The following is a 25,481-nucleotide window of genomic DNA, read 5'->3' as shown; positions in this document are numbered from 1 at the left end:
TTACTAGCTCATGACACTATTATTTATCTGTGGCACCCTTCATGCTTGGACTGTAACGTCAGGATGTTGAATACGAGCAAAATAGCGTTTGATATTATCAGATGTTTCATATTGACTGACCAAACAAAGCTACTGTAAAATAATAAATGAACATCTTTTTACGAGGCAGAGGGAAGACGACAGGGAAGAAATAAATGGTCGTCCAAACTGGTTACTTGTGCCAAATCAGCCATGTGTCGTGCTTCCCCCGGCAGATTAAAATCTGCCAGATTCTGTGGCCAACCTTCACCTTCCCTGTCTCCGACAGAGAGGAGGTGCCAAGGTCCAGACGGGCCGAGTGTCTCATATTTGCCGTAGTAGCGAGTGAGAGAGCAGCCCTTTGCAGAGTGTTTCAGCTTGTGTTTACGTATTCTTGACTCCTCGTGGAGATGATACGTAATTTTTTTCATCAAATCTGTCAAGTTTGTGTTCTGTTTTCTCAGAGGCTCTTTTAAAGTCTTACACAGAAATTCAACGCAGCAACTTAAAGAGGGAAAAATAGAGACCCAGATAGTTTATCTGTCTGTGTTCTGGTGCTTTGATTGGATTGTTTATGCTGCTAAGATATAAAGTTAGGTTAGCTTATATTAGTTTGCTGTTTTATTCTCATTTTAGGCACGAAGCCTAGCTAAGTTTTATTTAAGTTTAACTTTGTGCTTTATTTTGAAATGTTATTCTAATTGTTGTCTACTAATTCCTATCTCAAAACAATGCTGTCATTTTTTTAGAAGTTTAAAAGGAAAAAATATATAGATACATATTTCACTTTTTGACACTTTGCAACCACTTACTTTAATGTATTACATGCTAGAGTAACACAAAGTAAGGTTATTTGTGAAGTGGAAGGAAGTAATTTATGTTTTTATTGTTTCCAAATAAAAAAATCCAAATAGTTTTCCCGGCAGAAATGATTTGATGACCCTTTAAATAATCCACTGAGGTTGTTTTTAGAAGTGGCCTATTATGAGAACAGAGTCAACCTGGGTGTAATTCAGTAGAAATACATAGTGATCAATCAATCAATCAATCAATCAAATTTTATTTGTATAGCACATTTCAGCAGCAAGGCATTTCAAAGTGCTTTACATAATTAAAATAAAAACAGCAGGTGACATTGATTAAACAGTGAGAAAGAGAAAGACATTTTGAAAAAGATTTAAAAAAATGATGTTTGAATGTGTGATGATGTTAAATTAAAACAGTAAAACAAGTGAAAAATTAAATACCAGAATTTTCACGTGGCAGCAGAACAAACTCTTTGAGTAAAACAAAGACAAAAGCTGAACAATTTGATGTGACGAAAAGACGAGGAAGAGAGAGAGACCGCAGGTGTGAAACTCGTGAAGATGTTTCTATTTCTGCGTGTGCATCGACCACGATGAGCTATTTTAATCTTTTTCTCATCTTCTCTCGTTCTTCTCTCCTTCCCCTTTAATTCTTCTAATTAAAACAGATGACGTTCTTAGTCTGCTAGAACTAAAGATGAGACTAATTCTCACTGCCATATCCTAGAAGTGTAATTGGTTTTATGGTGCTTTGTTATATCAATAAATGTGAAATCTCTGTAGGGAAAATTAGTGTGCATAAGGAGGGCACTTAAGCACTGTTGTGTACATAAATCCTGGATAATAATCATTTTGTACAATCTATTGATCAGTTATCTTCAATTACCAGCCTGTTTACAATGTAGCTTGGATACCGTGGTGAATGCAAATAGGACAATTGTACTATTATGACTGTGCATTTACCCAGGTAACATCCGCTCATCTGCATCAGCGGCTTAATGTTGCTCTGCTACAACTATTGAACTAACATTTGACAGAAACAAGCTACTTTCTCAATTTTGAGAATGGCATGTAGTGCCAAGTTCAAACTCTGCAAGTGGAATCTGAAAAAGTTAATTTCCTAAACGAAACTTGGCAAGAAAAGTAAGAAAATGTCTGCTTACTGGATTTTCCTACTTCGTTCCGTTAGTATGCTTGTTTATTTCCCTTTATCCAGTCCCATGTGTAATTAAAATGCATTTCTGGGTCTAGCAGTAAAGCTGAGTTTCTATATTGTTCTCATGAAAAACATGACAAATCTTCTCTGAAAATGCCAAACAGTTTGTGGTGCAGGCATTTTAGCGCTTTCGCTTAGTCGGCAAACTGATTTGTACTAAATGATATTAGGAAAACACACCATAGCCGATACTATTTCTGCATTAATCTTTGTTTATCAGTATGTATGTAAGCTCAAGTGCAAAATGGGGAAAAAAGTCACAGAGAAGGTATAATTGGTAAGGGGTTTGACAAAAAAAAAAAAAAAAGTGAAGAAAGGGAGAAATAACCAGAGGGAGGTTAAGGGATGAAAAGCAACATTGGAGAAATTGGCGAAAACAGAGACAGGAGGGCAGACTAATGAGGGAGCAGGGGCTCAGATCACCAGACAATGTTTTCTTTACCCATCACTCTGAGAGCTAAAGGCCACAGAGGTGCATCTGAAGAGCAGGACAGACGACACAGGATCAACAAAGCAAAAATATAACTTTGGATGGACTTTCGGTTTGCATGGCAGATAAAAAAAAATAAAATCCTATATTTGTGTTTGTCCAGAAACATGGTGCCTCTCCAGCTTAGGGGTATCCTGCCCACCCATGATGGAGCTATTCTTTGTTCTCCTCCTAAACAGCAGTTGTCACAGCCATCCTCCCACACACAAGAACACAGGCAAAAGGCGCCTCCTTCCTTCACTACCCCCCCCCCAAAAAAAAAAACAAAAAAAAAACACTTGTTTTCTGCGGTCTTGGCTTCGCTGCAGAACCTCACATCACCTCCTCCGATATCTAAGCACTGCAGCCGTCCTCCAACAATATGTGTGTTTACGTGCGAGTCTGTAGCTCCACACAGCTTATAAAGCATAAAAATTGTGGCATTCATGTGACAATCCTGTTGTGTGTGTCTGTCTTCTGCTTGTGTGTGTGTGTGTGTGTTTTTAGGATTCTGGCTGCAGCAGGGGCTCATATGAACATCTCAGTGGATCTGAGGACGCTGAGAGCTGTGAGAGTACTGCGACCCCTCAAACTGGTCTCAGGCATACCGAGTGAGTGTCGTGGATTTTTCAGTATTTGGTCAATATTTTTTCCTTTTTAATTTATTGTGTTGAATACATCAACTTTTTTAACAAAAAAGTAATTGTAGACTAAAAAAATATATCCTCATGCATCTATTTTTATCAGGGTTTGAAAGTTGTTTTGTTTCAGTTTTTGTTGTATCAGTTTGCTTTTTGACATATTTGAGTTACATTTTCATACATAAACTAAAAACATAAATTATGGGAAATTTACCATTTAGCTTCCCTACGCCTACCATCACCACAGCATGCCGCTGCCACCACCATGCTTCACTGTGTGGTTGGTGTATTTCAGGTGGTGTCCAGTGTTTTGTGTATTGGCCAGATCTCCCGGCCCGTTATGTCAGGCTAAGTGAAGGAAATGTCTTGGCAGCTTTTCCAGTTTTCTGAAATGATTTCCAGTTTTAGATGATGGATTGAACAGATGTTTAAAACTGCAAATTTTGTTTTATTTCAAACTTTTCCACAACTTTATTCCTGACCTGTTTGATTTGCTCTGTTGTTTCCATAAATCACACACAGATAAAATTTAAGCCAGCTGCTTGCACTTCATCTGATGTAGGGATATCAGAATACAGGTCAAGCAAGTCAACTTAATATTTTTATTGAAGTTAAATATTAAAAAAATGTCAGCTTTTCACATCACCATGATGAACCACATTCTGTTGGTCTACATACGTTGAAGTTTTTGCAACGTGACAACATATTTATGGATACTTTTGCGAGGCATGCTTAAGTAAATGCAATAATGTTTTTTTATATATATATTTGAGCTTTGTTCACTATATTTTGTCTGTTTGTAAAGTGCACTTATCTTCTGTTTCTTGAATTCTTCGCACCAGCAATCCATTTAAACATAGTAAGATGATTGTACTGAAAACTAAATGTTGAAGAGACTTTTATTTTAATATGGTCAAAGAATGAATAAATTGTATGAACGCTAATGATTAGGATTAATAAAATAACTACCCGTCTACAAAAACACTTCATACAATCATAAAATATTAGTTTTTATTTTCAAATCTACATTTCAGATTAACATTCTCCTCAAAGAGCAAACCAAAGATTGTCCATCTAATCTTTAGTTTCTGCATCTGCTCTTAGGTTGCAGCCTTTACTCAGTCTGTTAATGTTCGCTTTTATCTCCAGGTCTGCAGATTGTCCTGAAGTCCATAATGAAGGCCATGGTGCCTCTTCTGCAGATCGGTCTGCTGCTGTTCTTTGCCATCCTCATGTTCGCAATCATCGGCCTGGAGTTTTACAGCGGAAAACTGCACAAGACCTGCACACCACAGCCAGGAATACTGGGTACACTGGACACATGCTGGCTTATTTGATATTGAACAGATATGGTGTGTGGATTCTCCACCGTGCTGCAGAGATGGTAGGAGATAATTGTGTCAATAAGCTGTATCTGGTTTTCTCAGATAGACAAGTGTATGACCCAGCCTTGCTATTAGGATGAAACAAATTAATATATTGAAGGAAATTTAAAGTTTTGCACATAAAGAGATAAAAGTGCTGAACTGTTTCCATCTTCAAGCCTAGTCTCAGATCTTAAAAGAAGACCTGAGCTCCGTCTGTAGCTGCTTTTTGTGTTATTATTCAAGCATCTCTGGCTGTGCAGGTTGGAGCAACTCGATAAGCAGCTTCTCTACTGTGCTGTCACAACCAGAAAAGCAGAAGCACACACAGCGTGTAAGGCTGCACCTGGAGACTCCACCGAGCCAAAACGGCTTTTACAAACAAAACGAACAACGCAGCTCAGCACAATGAGTTATTGTTCAGCTCATAGCTGTTATTAACCTCCAAGCTGCCCCCAATTTCACTTGAGCTGGATGGACAGCTACAAAACAAAACAAAATAAAATAGACTGAAGTGAATATTTTCTGTCACTGAATTGTCAGACATTGGATATCCGTGCTTGTAACGTAAAGCCTCTTTCATATAATGTGTTGTAGTTTAAAGGCGTGAGATGTGAGACGTTTTTATTTTCTTTACAAAAGTTGTCAGTTTACTGCATGGCATCATTTACGGCACGAGAAGATAACCCTTCAGCATCTGACTTTGTCCTTTCTGCTCAGAAAACGAGACAGTGGACTCGTCTGAGTACGACTTCCCGTGTGGCGTGCGTCAGTGTCCGGCCAAGTACGCCTGCTCAGAGACCTGGATTGGACCTAATGACGGCATCACCCAGTTTGACAACATCCTGTTTGCAGTCCTCACTGTCTTCCAGTGCATCACCATGGAGGGATGGACCACTGTGCTCTACAATGTAAGGTCACATGTCTGCCTCTCATGATGCTGTTCTGGTCAGCTTCAAATTCTTTGAGGATTCTTACGAGGTGGATCCACGAAATCCGACTCACAGGGAAGTAAAGGCTTTACCACGTGGATGGACCCTGCATCTTTATCAGTCTCTAATAATCTGATGCTAATAGATTTTATGACTGTTTCAGAATGAACTACTTACAAATTAACTAAATTAAAAAAAAAGAAACCTATTTGTTTTCAGTTTTTGCACTCAGAGGAAAGAAAAATGCCTGCACACATCTCCCTGCCATCACTTAAGATGCCTGTTCAATAGCTACTAGCTACGTACCTTTGGGATTGTTTTGTACTTGATGGAGTTTTGATCTTATTTTGACATTTCAGACCAATGATGCCTTGGGTCCCACCTGGAACTGGCTGTACTTCATCCCCCTCATCATCATCGGCTCCTTCTTCGTCCTGAACCTGGTGCTGGGAGTCCTCTCTGGGTAGGTCCTGCGTCACACCAATAAATCAGAGAAATTAAATGAGTGCCTTCACTTCTATGACTTCTGTTGTGCTTATTCCTTAATCAGTAGCCAGAAGTCAGACCGCAAGACAGAACCACCCAGTTTGGAGAAAACATAACAACTTTTAGATTTTAAAAAGAAAAATTTAAAGAGCAATAGACAACCCTTTTGCTTTTATGGCCTCCTTTAACTTTCTTCCCGTCCTGCATTTGGTTGAGCAGTAAGAGGGGCTTATTGTACAGAACAAAACAACAACAGAGGGTTTATTTGTTTCAAGGCTGCAAAGGTTTCTTTCCATCAACAATCATTGTTTTGTGATTTGGTTTGGTTATTTCAGAGAATTTGCCAAAGAGAGGGAGAGAGTGGAAAATCGCAGGGCTTTCATGAAGCTGAGACGCCAGCAGCAGATTGAAAGAGAGCTGAACGGCTACCGCGCTTGGATTGACCGAGCTGGTGGGTCTAGTCCAAGTTACGGAAATGCTTATTCTCAACAACAATGGGAACATTAATAAATATTTTTTATGATTAATTTTGTCCTCTGTTCACTACTTCGTGCGGCATGTCAACTTTTTGTTTTGCTGCATCCGAGCTAGAGATGTGATTAGAAATGCTGGGAGGCCGTCTCTGTCAGACAAGATTCTCACGTCTGATTCAATATTTTATTTTCTGTCCAGAGGAAGTTATGCTTGCAGAGGAGAACAGGAATCCAGGACCCTCTGCACTTGATGGTGAGTTAGCAGGGATGCACACAATAAATCTTGAGATCCACTTTCAGTTATATCCCCACAAGATTTAATTTAAATGGCTTCTCATGCATCAGTTGTTAAATCATAGGCTGGTTTGCATTCTTGGAAATCAAAGTATAGCTTAAGATTTAGGGGTGGAGGTTAGGCGACTCCTTTCCGTTGTGCAGATTGAAAAATCAAGTGAGATTTGAAGCTGGAGTGAATAATTTGATCATAAATGCTGTCTTGTCATTCCATTTCCATCAACCATCCATACTTTCAGTCATCTCTGAAAACAGCTTGCTGAAACTAAGAGGAGTCACTAAATTTTTTATTTATTTTTTTTTATCTGACAAAGTGAATCAACTAATGACTTTTACAACCTTCAAACGTGTTTTGAGCTGTGCACATGATATTTCTTTTTGTGTCTAAGCACAAAGGCTCGCAGAGCAGGAAGCATCAACAACTATTCCATTTAAAAAGATACGTTATTGAGCAAATTACAGATCTTCCTTGATCCTGTCTCTGTTGTGTTTTTTGCTTCTTTGCGAATGTCTTACAACAAATTGTCACACATGTGCATAATCTGATGTTTGAAATTGCCAATTTGTGACCCTGCACTGCAATACAAGATTGATGCAAATTTAGCCTCCCAGTACAGGCATAGCTGATCCCGATGGAAACTTTATTTTTAATTACTACGGACAAATTGAACTGTTCTAAAAAATAATAACAGTACACGGTACTCGTCTTTAAATAACCACTTTTTCTGCAATCTTTTGCAAAGACAACATCCATCCACTTCCAGAGATAGAGTGACATAAATCCTGTTTTTATTGCTCTGCACTAACAAATTTCTTTTGCTTATTCTTTCATTAGACAAATATTTATTTTAATATGGCAAACCTGCAAACCTTTAAGTTTTAGCTCTACACATGCATAAATCCCTGGTTTAATCTATCAATCAGCAGATGGATAACTCACTCTCTGACCCTCTTAACTCTACAGTAATCTTTTTTATTTATGGGACCTGAAGGGATTTATCACATATTGACCGACTGGCATCTCCCAAAGCCCTTTGGGAGCAGAGTAGAAGTTACTTCAGGCGTCGACAACTAAAATCTTCTGCACTTTGCAGCAAAAACTTCACAGCCAATTTTCCCGCAGGCACACAGAAATCCACTGTAGCTGCTACAAAGACCTCTATCTGTGCAACCCGTTCACTCTGACACTGTAAAGTAAAAAAAGAAAAACCCTGAAGTTTAAATCTGTTGTGCGCATTGAAAGTGTCTTCAGTGGCGACGGAAATAAATGTGGATGCTCTGATAGCTTTGATTATAAAGAAAGGTGGCACTTTGCTGTTGCCTTAGCAACCGCTGGTCTGAAAAGGCAGCAGCCTGGATGTGTGTTTCTGTTGACAGGACTGAATCTTCCTGCCCTTAGCAAACACCGCTATGTGGGGAAACGGCAGCAGGATTTTTGCGTATGTTTGTGTTTGATCAGCGGCCTATTAAAAAGACCTCGAGCAAATATTGACTGCAAGTAGATCCAGAGGTAGCAGGAAGGTGTCAGTCGGGATTTGATAAGATGAGAGGTAATCGTATGCACATTTGTCAGTAAGGAGCTTTAGCGTTTGTGTCCTGCTTGGTTTGCCACTATGTAAACACTGCCTAAACAGAGAAAAGGCATACACAGTTAAGTTATCTGGAACCACTGCTTTCCTCCTGACAGATATTTTAAGATTTCGCTGAAAGGAAGGTGATTAGCCCATTGCTTTAAAATTAGATGATCATCTTTGTCTCATTTAGCAGCAACATTAATGAACTACATATTCCCATTAGCTTGTTGGGCTCTAGGCCATTTTTATTTGCTTTGTTGTTTTGCATTCATTCAGTGATCAGATTTCTTGCCTTGTTCAGACATTGTTGCATGTTTTACACATGGAGGTGGGCAGAGGCGCAAAAAGTGGGTATGCAGCGTATGCAACGCATAGGGGCGCAGCACCAGAGGGGGCGCCAAAACCCCGTCTTGAGGGGGCAACATATGTTTTCCCATACGCTTCAGCGCGCCTCACGCTCCTTCACCTCTCGCACATAACGAGGTAAATGTAGCGATTTTTACACTTCACGTATCGTCGCCACCTGAATAATGTGTAGTTGCGCCACTGGAGGTGGGCTCACAAAAGACAGTTTTGTTGCAATGGATTTAAGAAATAAACTGAACAAATATTCCTCACAACCAGGAGCTCAAAATGATTTAACCTTTAAGCCTGTGTTTCACCTACAATATGTTGGTTTAAACGTTGAACAGCCGGCCACTGGACCCTTTTATGTCTTTAGTGTTGAAGCGAGCAACCACCATAAAGAGGAGAGGCATGGATGTGCGTCAGGGCCAGTCAGGGGAGGAACATTATGGAGATATCTCTTCTGTGGGTGAGTGGATATAATCTGAAATATTTGCACTTCAACTGGAAGTTAAACTCCACTCCACTTGAACTTTGCAGCGGTTTAAAATGGATTTGTCACTGTTGTTAGCGCCATGCTGTGTAAGTGCTGCTAGACCGCAGCTTTTCTCTGCATCTTCCCACTGTCCCTCCTGTAAGGCATGCCCATGGCCAGAGCCAGCGTTCGGAGTGCAAAGCGAGGTCCAACGGCCTATTTTCGACGTAAAGAGCGTCTCCTGCGGATTTCCATTCGCCGCGTGGTGAAGACGCACACTTTCTACTGGACAGTTCTCGGCCTTGTGGCTCTCAACACGCTGTGTGTCGCCATTGTGCACCACAACCAGCCCTTCTGGCTGTCCAATTTTCTTTGTAAGTTCAGCAAGACTACACAATGTGAGGAAAATGTCTACTAGCAACACTGGAAGTAGTTAACATGTGTTTGTGTTTTCAAAGACTATGCAGAGTTCCTGTTCCTCGCTCTGTTCCTGACAGAGATGTTCCTGAAGATGTACAGCTTGGGACCGCGTCTCTACTTTCATTCCTCGTTCAACTGCTTTGACTGCAGCGTTAGTGCCTCGTTTTCCTTTTTCATTTGTAGTTCACACAGTTAAGATGCTGTGGTTTAAATAAGAACATACATTTTTAATAAATCTGTTCACATCTTTTGCATACTGCAGGTAATCATTGGCAGTATCTTTGAGGTGCTGTGGGGATTCTTCAGACCAGGAACGTCATTTGGTATCAGTGTCCTCCGCGCTCTCCGCCTGCTTAGGATCTTCAAAATCACCAAGTTAGTCGTCAGCTCTTTTGGCTTTTTTCCCATTTATAGGCTTCCTTCACACTAGTCAAGGGACATTAAAATCAGTACAAACTTGAGTTGCATTTGCAAGACTTTGAAGAGGTTGTCTGGGGTTTATTAAGAGCTGTTTAAATTTGTATCAAGACTGATTCTACTCCAATCTCATCGTGCACACTCATTGTTCCAACTAACACAATTTATACCAACATTTTTTTTTTATTAATGATGATCAAAGTTATGGAGTGACTTTATATGTTTACCTCTAGAGTGTGTTGCCATGTGTTTTTTTATTTTTGCATAGTTGTGGTATTAAAATTAAAATCGATGCTTCTTGTAAACAACAAAAAAGGCTTTAAGAAGTTTTTCTCCATGTATAGAGTTGTGCAGTGACAATTTTGATTATATTTAGTAAGTACATTTAATTTCAATGTCTTTCTGCTGCACAAAGCTTGAATCAGAAATGCTGTGTTTTTAGATTTTAACAGAAATTTGATATTTGGTTACTGTCAAGGTATTGGGCGTCTCTGAGAAACCTGGTTGTGTCTCTGATGAACTCCATGAAGTCCATCATCTCCCTGATCTTCCTTCTCTTTCTCTTCATTGTTGTCTTCGCACTCCTTGGCATGCAGCTTTTTGGTGGCAGGTAACTTCACAGTCCCCTTCATTGAGCTTAGATCTCCACTTATTTGGAATACTTCTGTGAAATATCAGAAAATATGTTAAATTGCCAAAGAGGTAATTATCCCTGGTTGCGTAGATTCAGAGGAAGGTTAACATATTGAAATTGGAAATTTTGTTTTCACTACACCAACTCACCGAGTGAAGATATGAGACCTCTGTAGCCGACATGTTTTGCTCCTTGTTTTACCCGGAGTTGTTTCTCTCTAGCTGACACGTTCATAAAATTTGCAGAAATAGACCAGCGTGTTCTTGTGATAAACTTTCCTCAGTAGGAAGAAGAGAAAATGCTTTCTAAATGAACTAATTAAGACGTATCCTGACAGCACTGGGCATATCTTGTCTTTTCTACAGGTTCATCTTTGAAGACTACACACCAACAAACTTTGACACCTTTCCTGCAGCCATTATGACTGTGTTTCAGGTCTGAAAGCAAAAGTGACAAATTACTACTGACAGTAAAATCTGCAGCTGAGCTCATAAGAGTTCAGGGTGGTTGTACAGATGTTCTATCATTTTGTGTGGGCATGTTTGTACAGATCCTGACTGGAGAGGACTGGAATGAGGTCATGTATAACGGTATTCGCTCCCAAGGAGGAGTGAAGTCGGGGATGTGGTCCTCCATCTATTTTATAGTTCTTACTCTTTTCGGAAACTGTATCCACTTTTTGCAATTTGCAGTCAATTTTGTTGCCATCTTTACTTGTAATTTTTCACTCACCGTGAGGATTTATTACTCTGCCTCGCTGAAGCGTTTGTATCTCTTCAGCTTCGGCACATTTTGCCACGTTACATCACATTATTTTATCGGGGTTTTATGTGCACAAACTGGTGCATAGTTGTGAAGAAAAAGAATAAAAAATATTTTGTTACACATAAAAAGGTGGAAATTGGGAAAAGTGTAGCTTGAATTTGCATTCAGTTCCCAGTGAGTCAGCTCTCTGACGAACTTTGTTTCTGTGCAATTGCAGCTCCAACCTGAATTTCAAAGTTTTTTTTTTCCAGTTTTGTTTTAATAAACAGTAGCTGATGGGTTGAGCCTCCTTAACATATGTGTGACCAGATACTCTTCTGAATGTCTTCTTGGCCATTGCTGTGGATAACCTGGCCAATGCACAAGAACTTACCAAGGTAATACAACTAAACAGAACATACCTAATCTGATGTGTTTTCTGTCATTCTTCAGCCCCATCTCTTCGATTCTGATCAATTCCTGGAACACTCATGTGGTCGAGTTGCTCAGGTGTCTTTTATTATTTATTTTGATCAGGATGAAGAAGAAGCAGAGGCAGCTTTCAACCAGAAGCATGCTCTGCAGAAAGCAAAGGAGGTCGGACCGCTTTCCTCCTTCATGTCTTCAGAGTAAGTTATGTGTGCAACTTTTTTCTGCTGCTTGACCTCCTCCATATTCCTTTATCTCTCTCTTTCTCTCTCTCTCTCTCTCTCTCTCTCTCTCTCTCTCCTTTCCCTCATTTGGGAATGTGTGCCAAGGACTCAGCTATCTAGTTTTGAGTTTCTGTCGCCATTAAAATATGGTTTGTCAATTGTTTTGTTTTGAATTACTGAAGAAATACGCTTTGCTGAACAGGCAAAACATCCATGAATAAAGATTAAGAGTTTTTGGCTGTTTTTTTCCTCTGGGTTGTTGTGTGAAAACGGCATAATGGACTGACCACTGTGTTTTTATTTAGTACTGCTAATGAGCCAGTTTACAGAGCTGGATGTGGATAATTTGATTGGTCTAGTAACATGACTTTGTCTTTTCTACTTGCAGAATAGATTTTGTTTTTCAGTATCTAATTGCACTTTGCCTTGTCATACATCCTGGAAGTGCATGTGCATGAACAGGAGTGGAAAACTCTGTATGCACGCTGTGAAACAAGGAGCTGGTTTTTTTTTTGTTTTTGTTTTTTTTTTGTTTTTTTGCATGGGCATGTGGAAGAGCTTGCACAGAGTTTATCAACATGACCCACTGAGCTCCAACTAAACTTGATCCCTGGGATAGTTACTGTTTTATTCCCTCTTTACTACAAGAATTTGCTAAAGTGCTCAAACCCTTTCATTTTCTATATTTTGTTATGTTACAATCCAAAACCTCAAGGTTTCCAAAATATTTTGCAAAAAAAAAAAAAAAAAGAATCTGAAAAGCATGGTGTGCACAAATGGAGTTAATCTGTGTTTAAATGAAACATTTGTGAGAAAAAAAATTAGTGAGCAAATAGCATCACAAAGACCAAAACGCAGAGCAGATAAGTCAGGACAAAGTTGTGCAGAACATTAAACTTTTCACAGATCATTCAACACATCATCTGAAAATGAAAAGAATATGGCACAATTTCAAGAGCGTCAGGAAAGTCATGAAGAACACCATAAGGAATTTGCAAGTAGACGCTACAAACACGTGGTGCTCTAATCAGATGAGGCCAACATTTTTACTTTTTGGCTGATATTAAAATGCTGACAGTAAAACATGGTGGTGGCAGCATTATGCTGTGGGGGGTTCTTTTGTTCAGGAGGGGTGGGGGCCTCAGAAGTCACTGATTGTACTAGAATTTATTTAGGAATATCACTGTAAATGAGATTTAAAATCCAAAAAGTCAAACTTTTCAGATTTTCATTTGTAAAAGATTTTGAAAATTATGTTTCCATTTTTTCTAGTTTGTGATTATAATCTAATTTGCTGGTGTATGAAAAAAAAATAAATAGTATTCCCGCTCTTACAATACATTCCTGCTTGTAACGTGACAAAAAATGTAGAACAGTTAAAGAGGCATGAATACTTTAGTATGGCACTGTATTCTTCCTTGCTTTTTGCTTCAAAGCTAGCCAACGGAAGAAAAGCTAGACAGAAAATTACGTCAGGATTAGCTTTTTCTGTCAGAGGCTAAAGGAATGGTGAGATTGTCAAGAGGTCATCAGGGTTGGCATCTAAATTTTAAGATCATTCTCTGAACCATTAGGGTTTTGATCCAAGATGTAAGCAAAAAGTTAAACATGCTTTGCCCTGACGGTGTTGCAGAAACTTGCATGACACCAGCTGCTGAACTCAAAGAGCCCCTGCATGTTGAAGTCAGATAATGGTTTTCATTTAGAGCTGCATGTCATAAGGTCTGCATGATCAAAGAAAGCAAAAAAAAAAAAACGACCTAAAAAAACACACAGAGTAACTTAAAAACGCTTCTCATTCAAAGCAAAGCAGTGTGCATGTGTTATTTTTCTTCCATTATTACGCCTTTAACTCCCCCGACAAATACCGCTCAACCATTTTAATCTGACATGGAGATGCTCTGCACATGAATTTCCTTATTTAAATTTATCCGCATGTCTGAATCGCGTGGTGTTCTGAGCTGCATCCCAGCTTGGTTGGTTTTCCTCAAAAATGAATTATTCTTTCCTGTGTTTTTGCTGACGGAGCCCATATGTGTGTTTTCATACTGTTTGATCCGAGTGTCTCTCTATCAATGTTGATGTTTATAAATGTTTTTTTAAATGTTTTTTTCTGATGCTGTAACCATCATGTTTGTCAATGTGCTTGCTTGGCTCCAGAGGAGACACACACCAGAAAAAAAAAAAAAAATCTTAGTTACAAACAGCACTAAACAGATTAGATAACATCGTGTAATAAGTTTGGATCAATTATTTATGTGTGTTGCTCTAAAGGGTTTTATCCTCAGGCGATGGATAACGACTAAAAGCGACTGGTGTGGAGTTGATTTGTTTGCAGCCACCAGTCTTTGAATAAGATGCCATTTTTTTTGTTGTGTGTCTCCTGGCCTGTTTTGTCTCTGCTCACGAAAGCACTAATGTCTTGTTTTCAACCAATCGCACATTGGTAACACGGACCGCACGAGAGTCCACGCTCCAGTAAGTAACACTGTCTGTTCAGCTCTCTGACTCTCTCACTCACCTGTGCTTGATCTGCTAAACCGAGTCCCTCAGTCAGTCATCTGTCCATGCTCTGTCCTATGCTGTCCTGTCCACCTCTCCGACCTGATTTCAGACCATAAAAATGTCTCGAATCAACTCAGCCAATTTCATTCTGCATCGCTTTGTTTATTTATGTTATTACAGTCACAGAGTCATGGAGGCCAGGAACCGACGACCCCACTATAAATATTTTACATGTTTTCTTTTAATTGTTGTCCTCTGCTAATGAGGAAAAAACATCTCACTGACATGAGAAAAAGAATCATTTTCTTGTCGTAACAAATTATTTGCTCGGAGGAAATTGCATTAATGCACACAAAATGCACAAAAACAACTTGGTTTGGTGCAAAATTTCAGCTCAAATCCATTTATTATTCCAAAGTTAGAATGACAGTTCATCTACACACATAAACAAACAGAAGCGATAACTATTTGCCCCAACAATCTAAATACTTATCAATTAAACGAAGCAGAGGACCAAAGAGACAGAAATTTAAGGATTCAAGGATTTTTTTTTTATTGTCATACCACATTTTCTTGTTTGTGGTACAAAATTCAGACTCAGGTTCAGAAATTTAACCCCTAGAACCCGACGGACCCACCAGTGGGTCCAGCTGCCACGACCTCGACCTCGGCTCGCTCTGTAAACAAAGGCTCCACGTGCCTTTAAATTTTTTTTATTTTTTATTATCCGCTAAAAGAGGCTTTGATCTTTCAAAAACTATTCCGCATAAAGGTTTTGCCCAAAATGTTAAGTTTAAATTTATTTATACCCACTGAGGGTGTAAGAGGTTAATACACAAATAAGATAAATAAACAAAGTAATAAATTAAGTAATATTTTTTTTAAAAAGTGTGTGTTTTTAAGATGCTACATCTATAACATCTAGCTGTGAAGGGGGATATCGTTTTTTATTTGTTTTTTTATAATGAGATGTTGATTTTTGCTTTTTGTGTTAAAGTATTTTATTCTTTTTCCAGAAAACAGCAAAACATGAAAAATAATATAGTGGAGACATAAATCTTCAAGTCCAGGACTTGTACATTTCCCACTGTAAATGACTTTGTGCTGAAGCAAAAATAACTCTTTGGTTCCAACAAACGTACTAACATTCAGCTTACATGTTTAATTTAATATTTATATATCATTTAACAAAAACTACGGTGACACTTCCCTCACATCAACTTATTGGTAAAAACACTGCATGCAAGCCTGTGTCTGACTAGTATCAAGGTGAATCAAATTGTCTGGTATGTCGTGGACGAAATTATAAAGTTGTGGTTCTATTAAACATCTTAAATACCGGTTTGATTCAATTTGTATTGATCATATGTCTTGTCTAATTCTTCCCAGGGGAAGCCGGAGGAGGCGGCCCTACCTGTACAGGAAAAGAGCCATTCACCGCAGCCGGCCGACCTACTCCTACTCCCTGGAGGAGGCCCAGGGCAGTATGAGGGAGGGCCGCCCACCGCCACCACTCAAACCCTCTAACTCTTTCATGTCCAGGAGAGAGAGGAGGAAAAGGATGACCATGTCTGTTTGGGAGCAGAGGACCAGCCAGCTGCGGAGACACCGGCAGATGTCCAGCCGAGAGATCTTGTTCAGCAGTCCCAGTGAGGAAAAAGACGGCCCCCCTGCTTCAGTTCACGGACGTCCCTTGTTGCTGCACAGGAAAGCCGTGCAGCACACGCCATCCGGGAGCGTGAAGCAGCCGACTGATCCTCTGGCCTCACCGGGTCAGAGCCAGCCCCCGGGCTCCTCTGCGCCCCTGGATGCCGCTGTTCCTGGTGACGTTCCTGAGCCTCCTATGGCAGTGCTGGAATCAGAGTGTCTGGATCCTACAAACGCACCGTGCCTGACCTTACCAGAACCTCCCGAATCCGAATCCACCGGGGAAAACAAAAAGCCGGGCCTTGGCCACAAACACGTCTCCGAGCGCCGAAGCCCGAGACTGAATGTGGAACGTCAACACAGGCATGTGAAAAAGTTCAGACCTCCAGATAACGTTGACTCTCTGACCCCTGAGAAAGGAGGTCACATTGAGATCAGGGGCCGAAGGGGCCATCATTGTGACCATCGGAACGGCACCAGAAATCAAGCGTCCTCTCCTGGAAATGAGGGAAAGTTAGACGGCAGCTGTGATGCTGGAGAAAGCAGAACGAGTTCGGAAACAGTCGAGGAGAAGGGAGCAGAGCCTGAGAACGAAGACGGAGAGGTGCACGAGGAGAGCAGGTGAGATGATCAGTGACTGATGCGTTTAAGCTTGTTTGGTGGGAGAAATGTTCAGAGCGATGGCCATCGCTTAGAAAAAAATCCATCATATAATCTCATATTGTTCCTGAAACCATCCACCAACAAGTCAGTTTATTTCTAAATTATATTGTATGAAAATCTAAATGACAGAGGATGCAGATATTTTTATATTCATTTTATGACGGATCGTATGAACCACGATAAGTTATTTTGTTTTTTTAATAAAGTACAAAATTTCATGCATCTAAACAAACCAACTTCATCCCTCTAAAGTAAGAATCTTCAGATGAGAGATGAGCTGAAAAATGTTTATTAAATGTCATATGAGCAATTATTTATTTGCATTAATTAACTCTTAACTACAAACTCTACATTCAGCTTGAAATGAGGGTCTGGCAATAGACAAACCTTTCTTTTCATCTGCTGAATAAAACCAAATTGCTGTAGTTGCCGGTTTTACTTTTCTCTCCTGCTTTGCTGCCATAATGCTCTTCCTCGTGACTTTTATTGAAATGCCAACACCAGAATGTGGGTTGTTGCACATCTGTGCACATACCGTTCCACTCTTGTGTTTGTCTTGTTGTGACTACAGACTGGCTAACCGTAACGAGGGAGACGTCCTCTCTGGTGACCTCTGCCCTCTGAAGCAAGACAACGCTCTGAACCAGTCTGAGCTGCTGGTACCCAACAAACCAGAGGATGGCAATGAAGAAAAGGAGTCGGAGCTGGACCACAATAAGCTCAGCTCCAGTGTCGTCGTCGAGGTGCCTGACTTGCAGTCGTCTCTTGAACTCTCCACCATCACAGGTAGGAGCGCACTGTGTTGCTTTCAGATGATGAAGAGTTCCTTTGTTTTGCTGCTTGGAAATATATATATTTTTTAAAAACGTCTTTTTTCTGATATGTTAAAATAATTAAGTAAAACTGATGGAATGAATGGCAGATTAGTGGTTAGATTCCTTTATTTTATTTCAAGAACCTGGTGATCTGATTTAGCCACATTTTGGCCAAAAGGAAGTTTTATTTCTCCAGGACCCGTGTCAGGTCTTCAATACTGCACATAGTTTTATTCAGCTCAAGAAAACCTCCCAAATGGGAAAAAGTAGTGAGAGGATTAACTTAATTTTCTTATTTTGACCTTCTCTAGTCAACAACAAGGACTCTGAAACCTGCAAGTCAGAGAAGGAAGAGGCAGAAGAGACGAAACCTGTCAACACTGTGATCCCAGACAGCATGTTCATCTTCAAACCTGACAACCCGTGAGCTACAAGTTCGATCATTTTGGTTTTGGATTAGAAATAGTGCTGCTTTAAAAAAAATTTAATTTTTTTTTTTATTTCTTTAAGAAAGACTTATAAATTGTTCAGGAAATAATCAAGCATCAAATAAACATGTCTGACTTTGAAGGGTTAATTGAGAAGGTTGATAAAGCTGGTGATTGGACAGAGGCCACAGAGTGTTAATTGGTTGCTTAGCAACTTGGCAGCGAACATAATTCCTGGTAAATAGGCAGAGCTGAATCAGTGAGTGAATTATTTACCTAAATATCTGATACAAACTAACAAAGTTATCATCATCACTTTCATCTTGTATAATACATGTTGATTCTTTTTAAACTATATATTTGTCTCTTTAATTCTGCTGTACCTGTTGATGAGTTCCCATGCTCCCTATTAGCTAAAGGTGTTGACTCACTCTTAACAGTCTCCTCTTTTTCCCACCAGGATGCGTCGAGCATGTCAATATGTGGTGAACCTCAGGTACTTTGAAATGTGCATCCTGCTGGTGATAGCTGCTAGCAGCATAGCGCTGGCTGCAGAAGACCCCATAGCCACATCATCAGACTGGAATAAGGTTCGAGACACTTCAGTGCAAACATCTGCTTTGTGAGACACTCTGAAGATTTTATATGGATCCAATAGTTCTTTTAGTTGAAATATATTAACACATAATTTGTAATACTTTCAATATTGTTAGGTGTGTTTGTAAGGGAAACATTGGAAAATAGATGGCATGTTAATTAAAAAGAAGTCACCAGAAACTTCTGCTTGTACTAGCATGCCAACAACGATATTTGATTGGCTGTAGTAGTGCCAGAGCTTTGTGAGGTTTGTTTATGGTATCTGAAAAATAGATCTGAAGTTTACTCTGTGTTTAGCTTCAAAGCGAGTTACGACTTTTAAGATGAGCAATGAGATTGTAAAGAGAAACACTGCAGGGAGACATAAACTTGGTGTTTATGCTTTTTGTTCCAAATCTGATTCTAAACATCCATATTTTGAACCAAAGAAATGGCTGAAATTAGGAATTCATATCCTACTGATTATATACAATGATCAGAATATTGTGAGGAAAATTGACATAATTAATGTATTCAAGAAAAAAAAAATATTTTAAAAATGTCCAAACTGAGGTTGTTAGCTGGGCTTATATTATTAACTTGAATTAAAATGTTCCCGATAGTCTTTTCATCTGTTGTCATGTTTGTCTGACTTTTACAGGTTCTACGTTATTTTGACTACGTGTTCACCGGAGTCTTTACCTTTGAAATGATCATAAAGGTGAGCAAGTTAATATTTTAAAATTTTATTTGTCTGGGCAAAATTAGGCTAAATTGTCTTAGTAACTTAAAAAGTGAGTCTAAGAAACAAATCAAATCCCATTCAGCTTTTGGCTAAAACATCACCCAGATCTCATGTGATGTGACTGTGTGTGGTCTTTAGATGATTCACCAGGGTCTGATCCTCCATGACGGCTCCTACTTCAGAGATCTGTGGAACATCTTGGACTTCATCGTTGTGGTGGGAGCACTGGTGGCCTTTGCCCTCACGTAAGTCGCATGATCTAGTCCTGTACTCGTCCTGAGTTAACCGGCTTTGTTTACATGTCTTTGAGGAGGTTGTACTTTGTTATTGCTTTATATGAAGTTAGGCAAGAAAGTCACGAATGCAAAACTCCTTTCTAAAGCTGATGAGCATCAGCTCATCGTCGAATGTGCCTGGAACGCCTTATATGATCGTCCTGCCAATTGGATTTTGATGCATCTCTGAAGACGTTTGAGAAATACTCTTGCCATTTGACAATTTTATCTAGTGAACAGACCAACCCTTGCTCTGACTGTATTTATAAATACATGTATAAATGTGTAAAGAAGAAACGTTTTCATTATCGTATGTAAACCAAGTATTTAAAATTTCCGACTAGCATTCTGAACATACAATACGTACAAATCAGCATAATGTGAAAAATTTTAAACCACATTAAGTTCTGCACAAAGACATTTTTGCTTCTTTCTATTTATTAATTGCTTTGTAACTGTAGCTGTGTAATTAATCCTCTGTTGTTTTTCTCTTTCTTTGACGATGCCCTCTGTGGGACCGACCCATAGCAACGTGATGGGGTAAAAGTAACTTTTAGCAAATAATTTTGTGCAGACACTGGCTTTTACAAGTTGAGACAAGCGTTAGTAGCTGAAATGTTTGCGTAACACAGAGGTTGTGTGATAACACTGCGTTTTTCTGCTCAGAAACAACAAAGGGCGAGACATAAAGACCATCAAATCTCTGAGAGTGCTGCGTGTCCTCAGACCTCTGAAGACCATCAAACGACTTCCTAAGCTCAAGGTTAGATTGGGCCTGTCTTTGTTTGTGCTGTTAGTTAGACCTGTTCGATTTATTCATGTCCAATTAGATTAATTCAACAGGAAAACATTGATAAAAAGTATACAAAATTGCAAACACACACCAGCTCTTATCCTATTCTGCATATTTATCTTTAAAACGTTGAAAGAGAATTTGGCTAAATCATTCAGTATGGATGTATTTCTAACATATAGAAAAATATTTATATATCAATAAACATATTCAGTTAAGCCAAATTAACAAACAAGAATTAAAGCTGCATAAAAAAGAGAAAACTATTTGGCGCACAACATTTATTCTTTATTTACTCAAAATTTTACATTTTCAATCATTGGATGGATTGCTTATTTTTAGCCAATTGTGGGAAAAAAACAAATATGTTAAAATGGTCAGATGGAGTGGAGTATAAAGGCATTGTTAATAACTCCTTTATTTTTTGTTTTTACCAATCACTTTAACGGTGTAGTTATTTTTGCGGTTTTGTGTCTTGTAGCCATTTCTTTACTGTTTAATTTGTGTTTTTTAACGTTATAAAGTGTCCTTGGGTGTTTTGACAGATGCTGACAAATAAAATGCATCATTATTATCATTTATTTATTTATTTTCTGAATTTTAAGCTTATACACTGCTAAAAAAAATAAAGGGAACACTCAAATAACACATCCTAGATCTGAATGAATGAAATATTCTCATTGAATACTTTGTTCTGTACAAAGTTGAATGTGCTGACAACAAAATCACACAAAAATCATCAATGGAAATCAAATTTATTAACCAATGGAGGCCTGGATTTGGAGCCACACACAAAATTAAAGTGAAATGTTCCCTTTATTTTTTTGAGCAGTATATATTTAAAATCAGGTCAGATGTTTGAGTTTTGCTGTCTACTATTGAGGGGGACCTATGAATGAAAAACATTGAAATGATGATTTTAAAAAAAAGGCATTAAGACACAAGTCAAACATGTGAAATACGGTGAAAATAGGTTGTCAGCCTCTGCAACTCTGAACCAAAGTTCATCCTTGATCTGAATGTTTTTTGCATCTCTTTCCCTTTTCTTTCAGGCGGTGTTTGACTGTGTGGTGACGTCTCTGAAAAACGTCTTCAACATTTTGATTGTCTACAAGCTTTTCATGTTCATCTTCGCCGTCATCGCTGTGCAGCTTTTCAAGGGGAAGTTCTTCTATTGCACCGACAGTTCAAAGGACACGGAGAAAGACTGCCAGTAATCATAGTTTAGATTCTTCCTCTTTACATCCAAATTTCCAATTTACTAATTACGATTTCTTTATCGTTATATTTTCTGATTTTCAATAACATTGGATGTTTATGGCTCTGTGCCTACTCTCTCTCTTTTTTTTGTACATTTTAGTACATTTCTACTCAAGTTTCGATGAGAAGCTCAACTATTTTGTTCTCTATCTTTAGGGGTTACTACATCGACTATGGGAAGGATAAAAAAGAGGTGAAAAAGAGAGACTGGAAGAGGCACGAGTTTCATTACGACAATGTCATCTGGGCTCTGCTCACACTCTTCACTGTTTCCACCGGAGAGGGCTGGCCTCAGTGAGTGATCCACTGGATTCTGGCCAATTCATGAGAAAATTCACAAAGAGCAATCCCACACATCACTTTTCTCTACTAAGCAGGCCAATGTGTTTTAACCTTAATAATCTGGGACATGTTTTTATTAACAATTAAACATGGCTTTGATTATGAAAATATGAGCAGTCGTTCTCAAACTTGTTTCTAACTTGCTTCGAGTTAGAAGCAAGTTAGAACAGAAATGTCACAAATAGATAAAAAATATATTGGAAAATCTGGTTACAGTTTACTCAGTGTGAAACTTGTGCCTGTTTAATTCAACATAAAGAGAAAATTTGTGCAGGAGTTGAAGAACATTGCACAAGATCTTCCTCAACAGCTCCGAGTCTCTATTTTCGTCTTTAGCTTGTCATGCTTGAAAAGCCCAGCTCGCTTAGATGGCTTGTGGGGAAAGGGAGCAGAACTGAAATAGCTTTGTTTACCAGAATGGTAAACTCTTTGGCAGCCATCAGACGAAAACAACAACAAAAAAATCCAATCGGCGTTTCAAAGGTTGGGAAACACTAAAATTAGAAGACGCTATTGTGTATTTGTAGTTAATTGGAAAAAACCTAACAATAAAATAAATCCCTCATTCGTGGTAACTAACGGATCTGCTTCCCAGAGAACAGATACTTCTGAATAAAAGTTTCTAAGCCTGAAACTATTTTATTTTTTGCATTATTGTTATTGAAGGTTAATAGTAAGTGGGGTAACACTTTATTTGAAGAGGGTTGAATAAGACTGACATGACACTTTCATAAACATGACATAACACCTGTCATGAACATGAATAAGCCTTCATGAATATTTATGACTGTTGTCATAAAGCGTCATTCGGTAAATTATGACACTTTTAATACAAAGTTGACATTATTCAAAATGTCTTTGTTATGACAACTTGACATTAACCAGGAAATCATTACTGTTTAAACTTTACCTTTAATAACATAAAGATACCTAATTTTTAAAGTGAAATCAGTAATACTTTTATAACAAATTTATATCAATAATGATTTATTGGTTAATGTCAAGTTGTCATAACAAAGACATTTTGAATAATGTCAACTTTGTATTAAAAGTGTCATAATTTACCGAATGACGCTTTATGACAACAGTCATAAATATTCATGAAGACTTATTCATGTTCATGACAGGTGTTATGTCATGTTTATGACAGTGTCATGACAGTCTTATTCACCCCCCTTCAAATAAAGTGTTACCGTAAGCGGTTCTTCTTCTTTCTGCAGGGTTCTGCAGCACTCTGTAGATGTGACAGAAGAAGACAGGGGTCCAAGTCACGGCAACAGGATGGAAATGTCAATCTTCTACGTCATCTACTTTGTTGTCTTCCCCTTCTTCTTCGTCAACATCTTCGTGGCTCTCATCATCATCACCTTCCAAGAGCAGGGCGATAAGATGATGGAGGAGTGCAGCCTCGAGAAAAATGAAGTGAGCTTTCTGACATGCAAATGTTAACTTCAGGTCTGGTACGGGGTTTTTTTCTCTCTCTGTCAACACTTCTCTTTGTCCTGGATTTCAGAGAGCATGCATTGACTTTGCCATCAGCGCGAAGCCCCTGACTCGATACATGCCACAGAACCGGCACACGTTCCAGTACCGTCTGTGGCATTTTGTGGTGTCCCCATCATTTGAGTATACAGTCTTGACCATGATTGCTCTCAACACCATTGTCCTGATGATGAAGGTGAGCATAGAAAATAACAAGCGATTCCTTTCTAAAATGAAGCCTCAGTCGTCAAAGTTACTTGTGGGGATGCTGATATTGATGGGTGTCAGTATAGATTCAGAGAAAAATCCCCAACTGTGCCAAAGATAGAGAAAATAAAGCAGCAACTACGGGTAATCATTTTGCGGTGACAAATTGTTGACTAAAAAGTTATTTAAATATTTGTAATGTTTTAATATTTAATAATTAGTGGTGTTCACAAGGCTCTGTCCTGGGACCCAAGTTGTTTACTATTTAAATTATGTATTTACTACAGAAAATCTGGTTAAACTTTAAGTGTTTTTGGAGAATACATGATTGATCTCATCAGCATTTGGCACAACTTTAGTCAAAACGGTAGTAAAACAATTGTTCAGAGTCATAAAGTGGTTTTAATATCATGTTATGGAATAACAAAGAAGCTTCTACATTTATGGTGCAAGATGGATTTTTGATGTAATCAGTTAAAATCTGTTCATATTGGAAGAGCATCCAACAAATGTATTTTGTTACAACGGCTCACACTTTGTAACTTCACGTTGCATCTTGGAAAAACAGTTAAAACTATTGGATGACACATGTTTATGTTGCTCTTTATGTTGAACAACAATATGTCTTCTTCCTTTTTCAGCCGAATAAAATAGATTACAATGCAAGATGATTACTAAAATTCAATTGATATCAACTGAGAACTAACACGTGAAGCAATTTTTGGTTACACTGCAATTAGATAACAGATTTGGCCTGTAACATTTTTAATCTGGTTAAATTGTGTAATATGAATTAAGGTTTTGGGGTTTTTTGGTAGATTTCCTATACAACTTGTGGATTGAAGCAGGATAAGCGTTAATGAGCTCTGTCTTCATCTCGTTTTGAGCTGTAAAGTGGTCCCTTTGATATTTGTTTATTTCTGTAAATCCTTTCATCATTTAAGCCTTTCTTTGAAAGAAATCAAAGAACAGAGTTATTTTATTCCATTTTTTTAATTAAATCAGAACACAGCTTTGGCAGTACATGAAGGGACGTCTTATTCTTTTCTCTTTCTGTCCCGACTCCTTACAATAAACTTCCCACGGTTGGCACTTAGGTTTCCAGAAAATCGACAAACTTGTATGTTTTGGTGTCAGAGTATCACCTCAGCACATTGCGATAATTGCATTTGGACCGGCTGACTGATGTTTACTCCCACACTTCCCTCATCAGTATTTATTTCCTGCTCTGGCCTTTTCCTGAGCCCCTCAGACACACAGACAGACAAACGCTCCGTGACTCAGCCTCTATTAAATATTGATCTATAATGTCCAGGCGCTGCTATTTAACATGACCTCATTAACTGTGGCTGCCGGCCCCCGGAGGAATGACTCCTTTTATAGCGCCTCAGATGAGAGGTGCAGAGACATAGGCGCTATTTATGGGTCTGGAGGAATCTTCCATCAAACTGTAGATCTGCAGGGTGCATGGCTGGAGTTCACCCAGATATCAGTGGGAACGTTGACCTGCGGTGAATTGGCTTGGGAATACTCCAGCTTTGTCTTCTTTGTTGTTGTAAGACTTGAATTATAGATTAAGACCTCTGTCTTTTCTTGTGTGTTTGCAGTATTACTCTGCCCCGCCTGCATACGACGCCTTCCTGAAGCATCTAAACACAGCTTTTACTGTGCTCTTCTCGATCGAGTGCGTTCTGAAGATCCTGGCTTTTGGTTTTCTGGTGAGAGAAAAGAACGACAGTGTAGCCTGACGTAAAATTCATGAAGCTTTCTGTGCAAAAGCCT

General features: G+C 38.8%; 1 protein-coding gene across 2 annotated transcripts in view; it reads left to right on the top strand.

Moving 5' to 3' along the window:
• Window positions 1-25,481, top strand: part of cacna1ea (calcium voltage-gated channel subunit alpha1 Ea) — an 88,762-nt gene that overhangs the window by 47,095 nt on the left and 16,186 nt on the right. For both annotated transcript variants that reach the window (XM_088004984.1, XM_088004985.1), the window contains exons 5-32: window positions 3,017-3,120; window positions 4,300-4,458; window positions 5,235-5,425; window positions 5,806-5,909; window positions 6,268-6,383; window positions 6,605-6,658; window positions 8,995-9,087; window positions 9,258-9,467; window positions 9,552-9,664; window positions 9,776-9,888; window positions 10,409-10,540; window positions 10,930-10,999; window positions 11,115-11,232; window positions 11,639-11,706; window positions 11,846-11,937; window positions 15,856-16,734; window positions 17,348-17,562; window positions 17,903-18,014; window positions 18,480-18,609; window positions 19,257-19,316; window positions 19,479-19,585; window positions 20,144-20,155; window positions 20,282-20,378; window positions 21,461-21,621; window positions 21,825-21,962; window positions 23,231-23,432; window positions 23,524-23,688; window positions 25,307-25,417. In XM_088004984.1, coding sequence (XP_087861110.1) covers window positions 3,017-3,120; window positions 4,300-4,458; window positions 5,235-5,425; window positions 5,806-5,909; window positions 6,268-6,383; window positions 6,605-6,658; window positions 8,995-9,087; window positions 9,258-9,467; window positions 9,552-9,664; window positions 9,776-9,888; window positions 10,409-10,540; window positions 10,930-10,999; window positions 11,115-11,232; window positions 11,639-11,706; window positions 11,846-11,937; window positions 15,856-16,734; window positions 17,348-17,562; window positions 17,903-18,014; window positions 18,480-18,609; window positions 19,257-19,316; window positions 19,479-19,585; window positions 20,144-20,155; window positions 20,282-20,378; window positions 21,461-21,621; window positions 21,825-21,962; window positions 23,231-23,432; window positions 23,524-23,688; window positions 25,307-25,417 — 4,126 coding nt within the window. The remainder of the gene's footprint in view (window positions 1-3,016; window positions 3,121-4,299; window positions 4,459-5,234; window positions 5,426-5,805; window positions 5,910-6,267; window positions 6,384-6,604; window positions 6,659-8,994; window positions 9,088-9,257; window positions 9,468-9,551; window positions 9,665-9,775; window positions 9,889-10,408; window positions 10,541-10,929; window positions 11,000-11,114; window positions 11,233-11,638; window positions 11,707-11,845; window positions 11,938-15,855; window positions 16,735-17,347; window positions 17,563-17,902; window positions 18,015-18,479; window positions 18,610-19,256; window positions 19,317-19,478; window positions 19,586-20,143; window positions 20,156-20,281; window positions 20,379-21,460; window positions 21,622-21,824; window positions 21,963-23,230; window positions 23,433-23,523; window positions 23,689-25,306; window positions 25,418-25,481) is intronic.

The sequence above is a fragment of the Poecilia mexicana genome, unplaced genomic scaffold (genome assembly GCF_051168715.1).
Source record: "Poecilia mexicana isolate PSO_F unplaced genomic scaffold, ASM5116871v1 scaffold_4, whole genome shotgun sequence".
NCBI lineage: Eukaryota > Metazoa > Chordata > Actinopteri > Cyprinodontiformes > Poeciliidae > Poecilia > Poecilia mexicana.
Note: the sequence above shows the minus strand (reverse complement) of the source record. Positions and strands in the feature narration are given on the sequence as shown.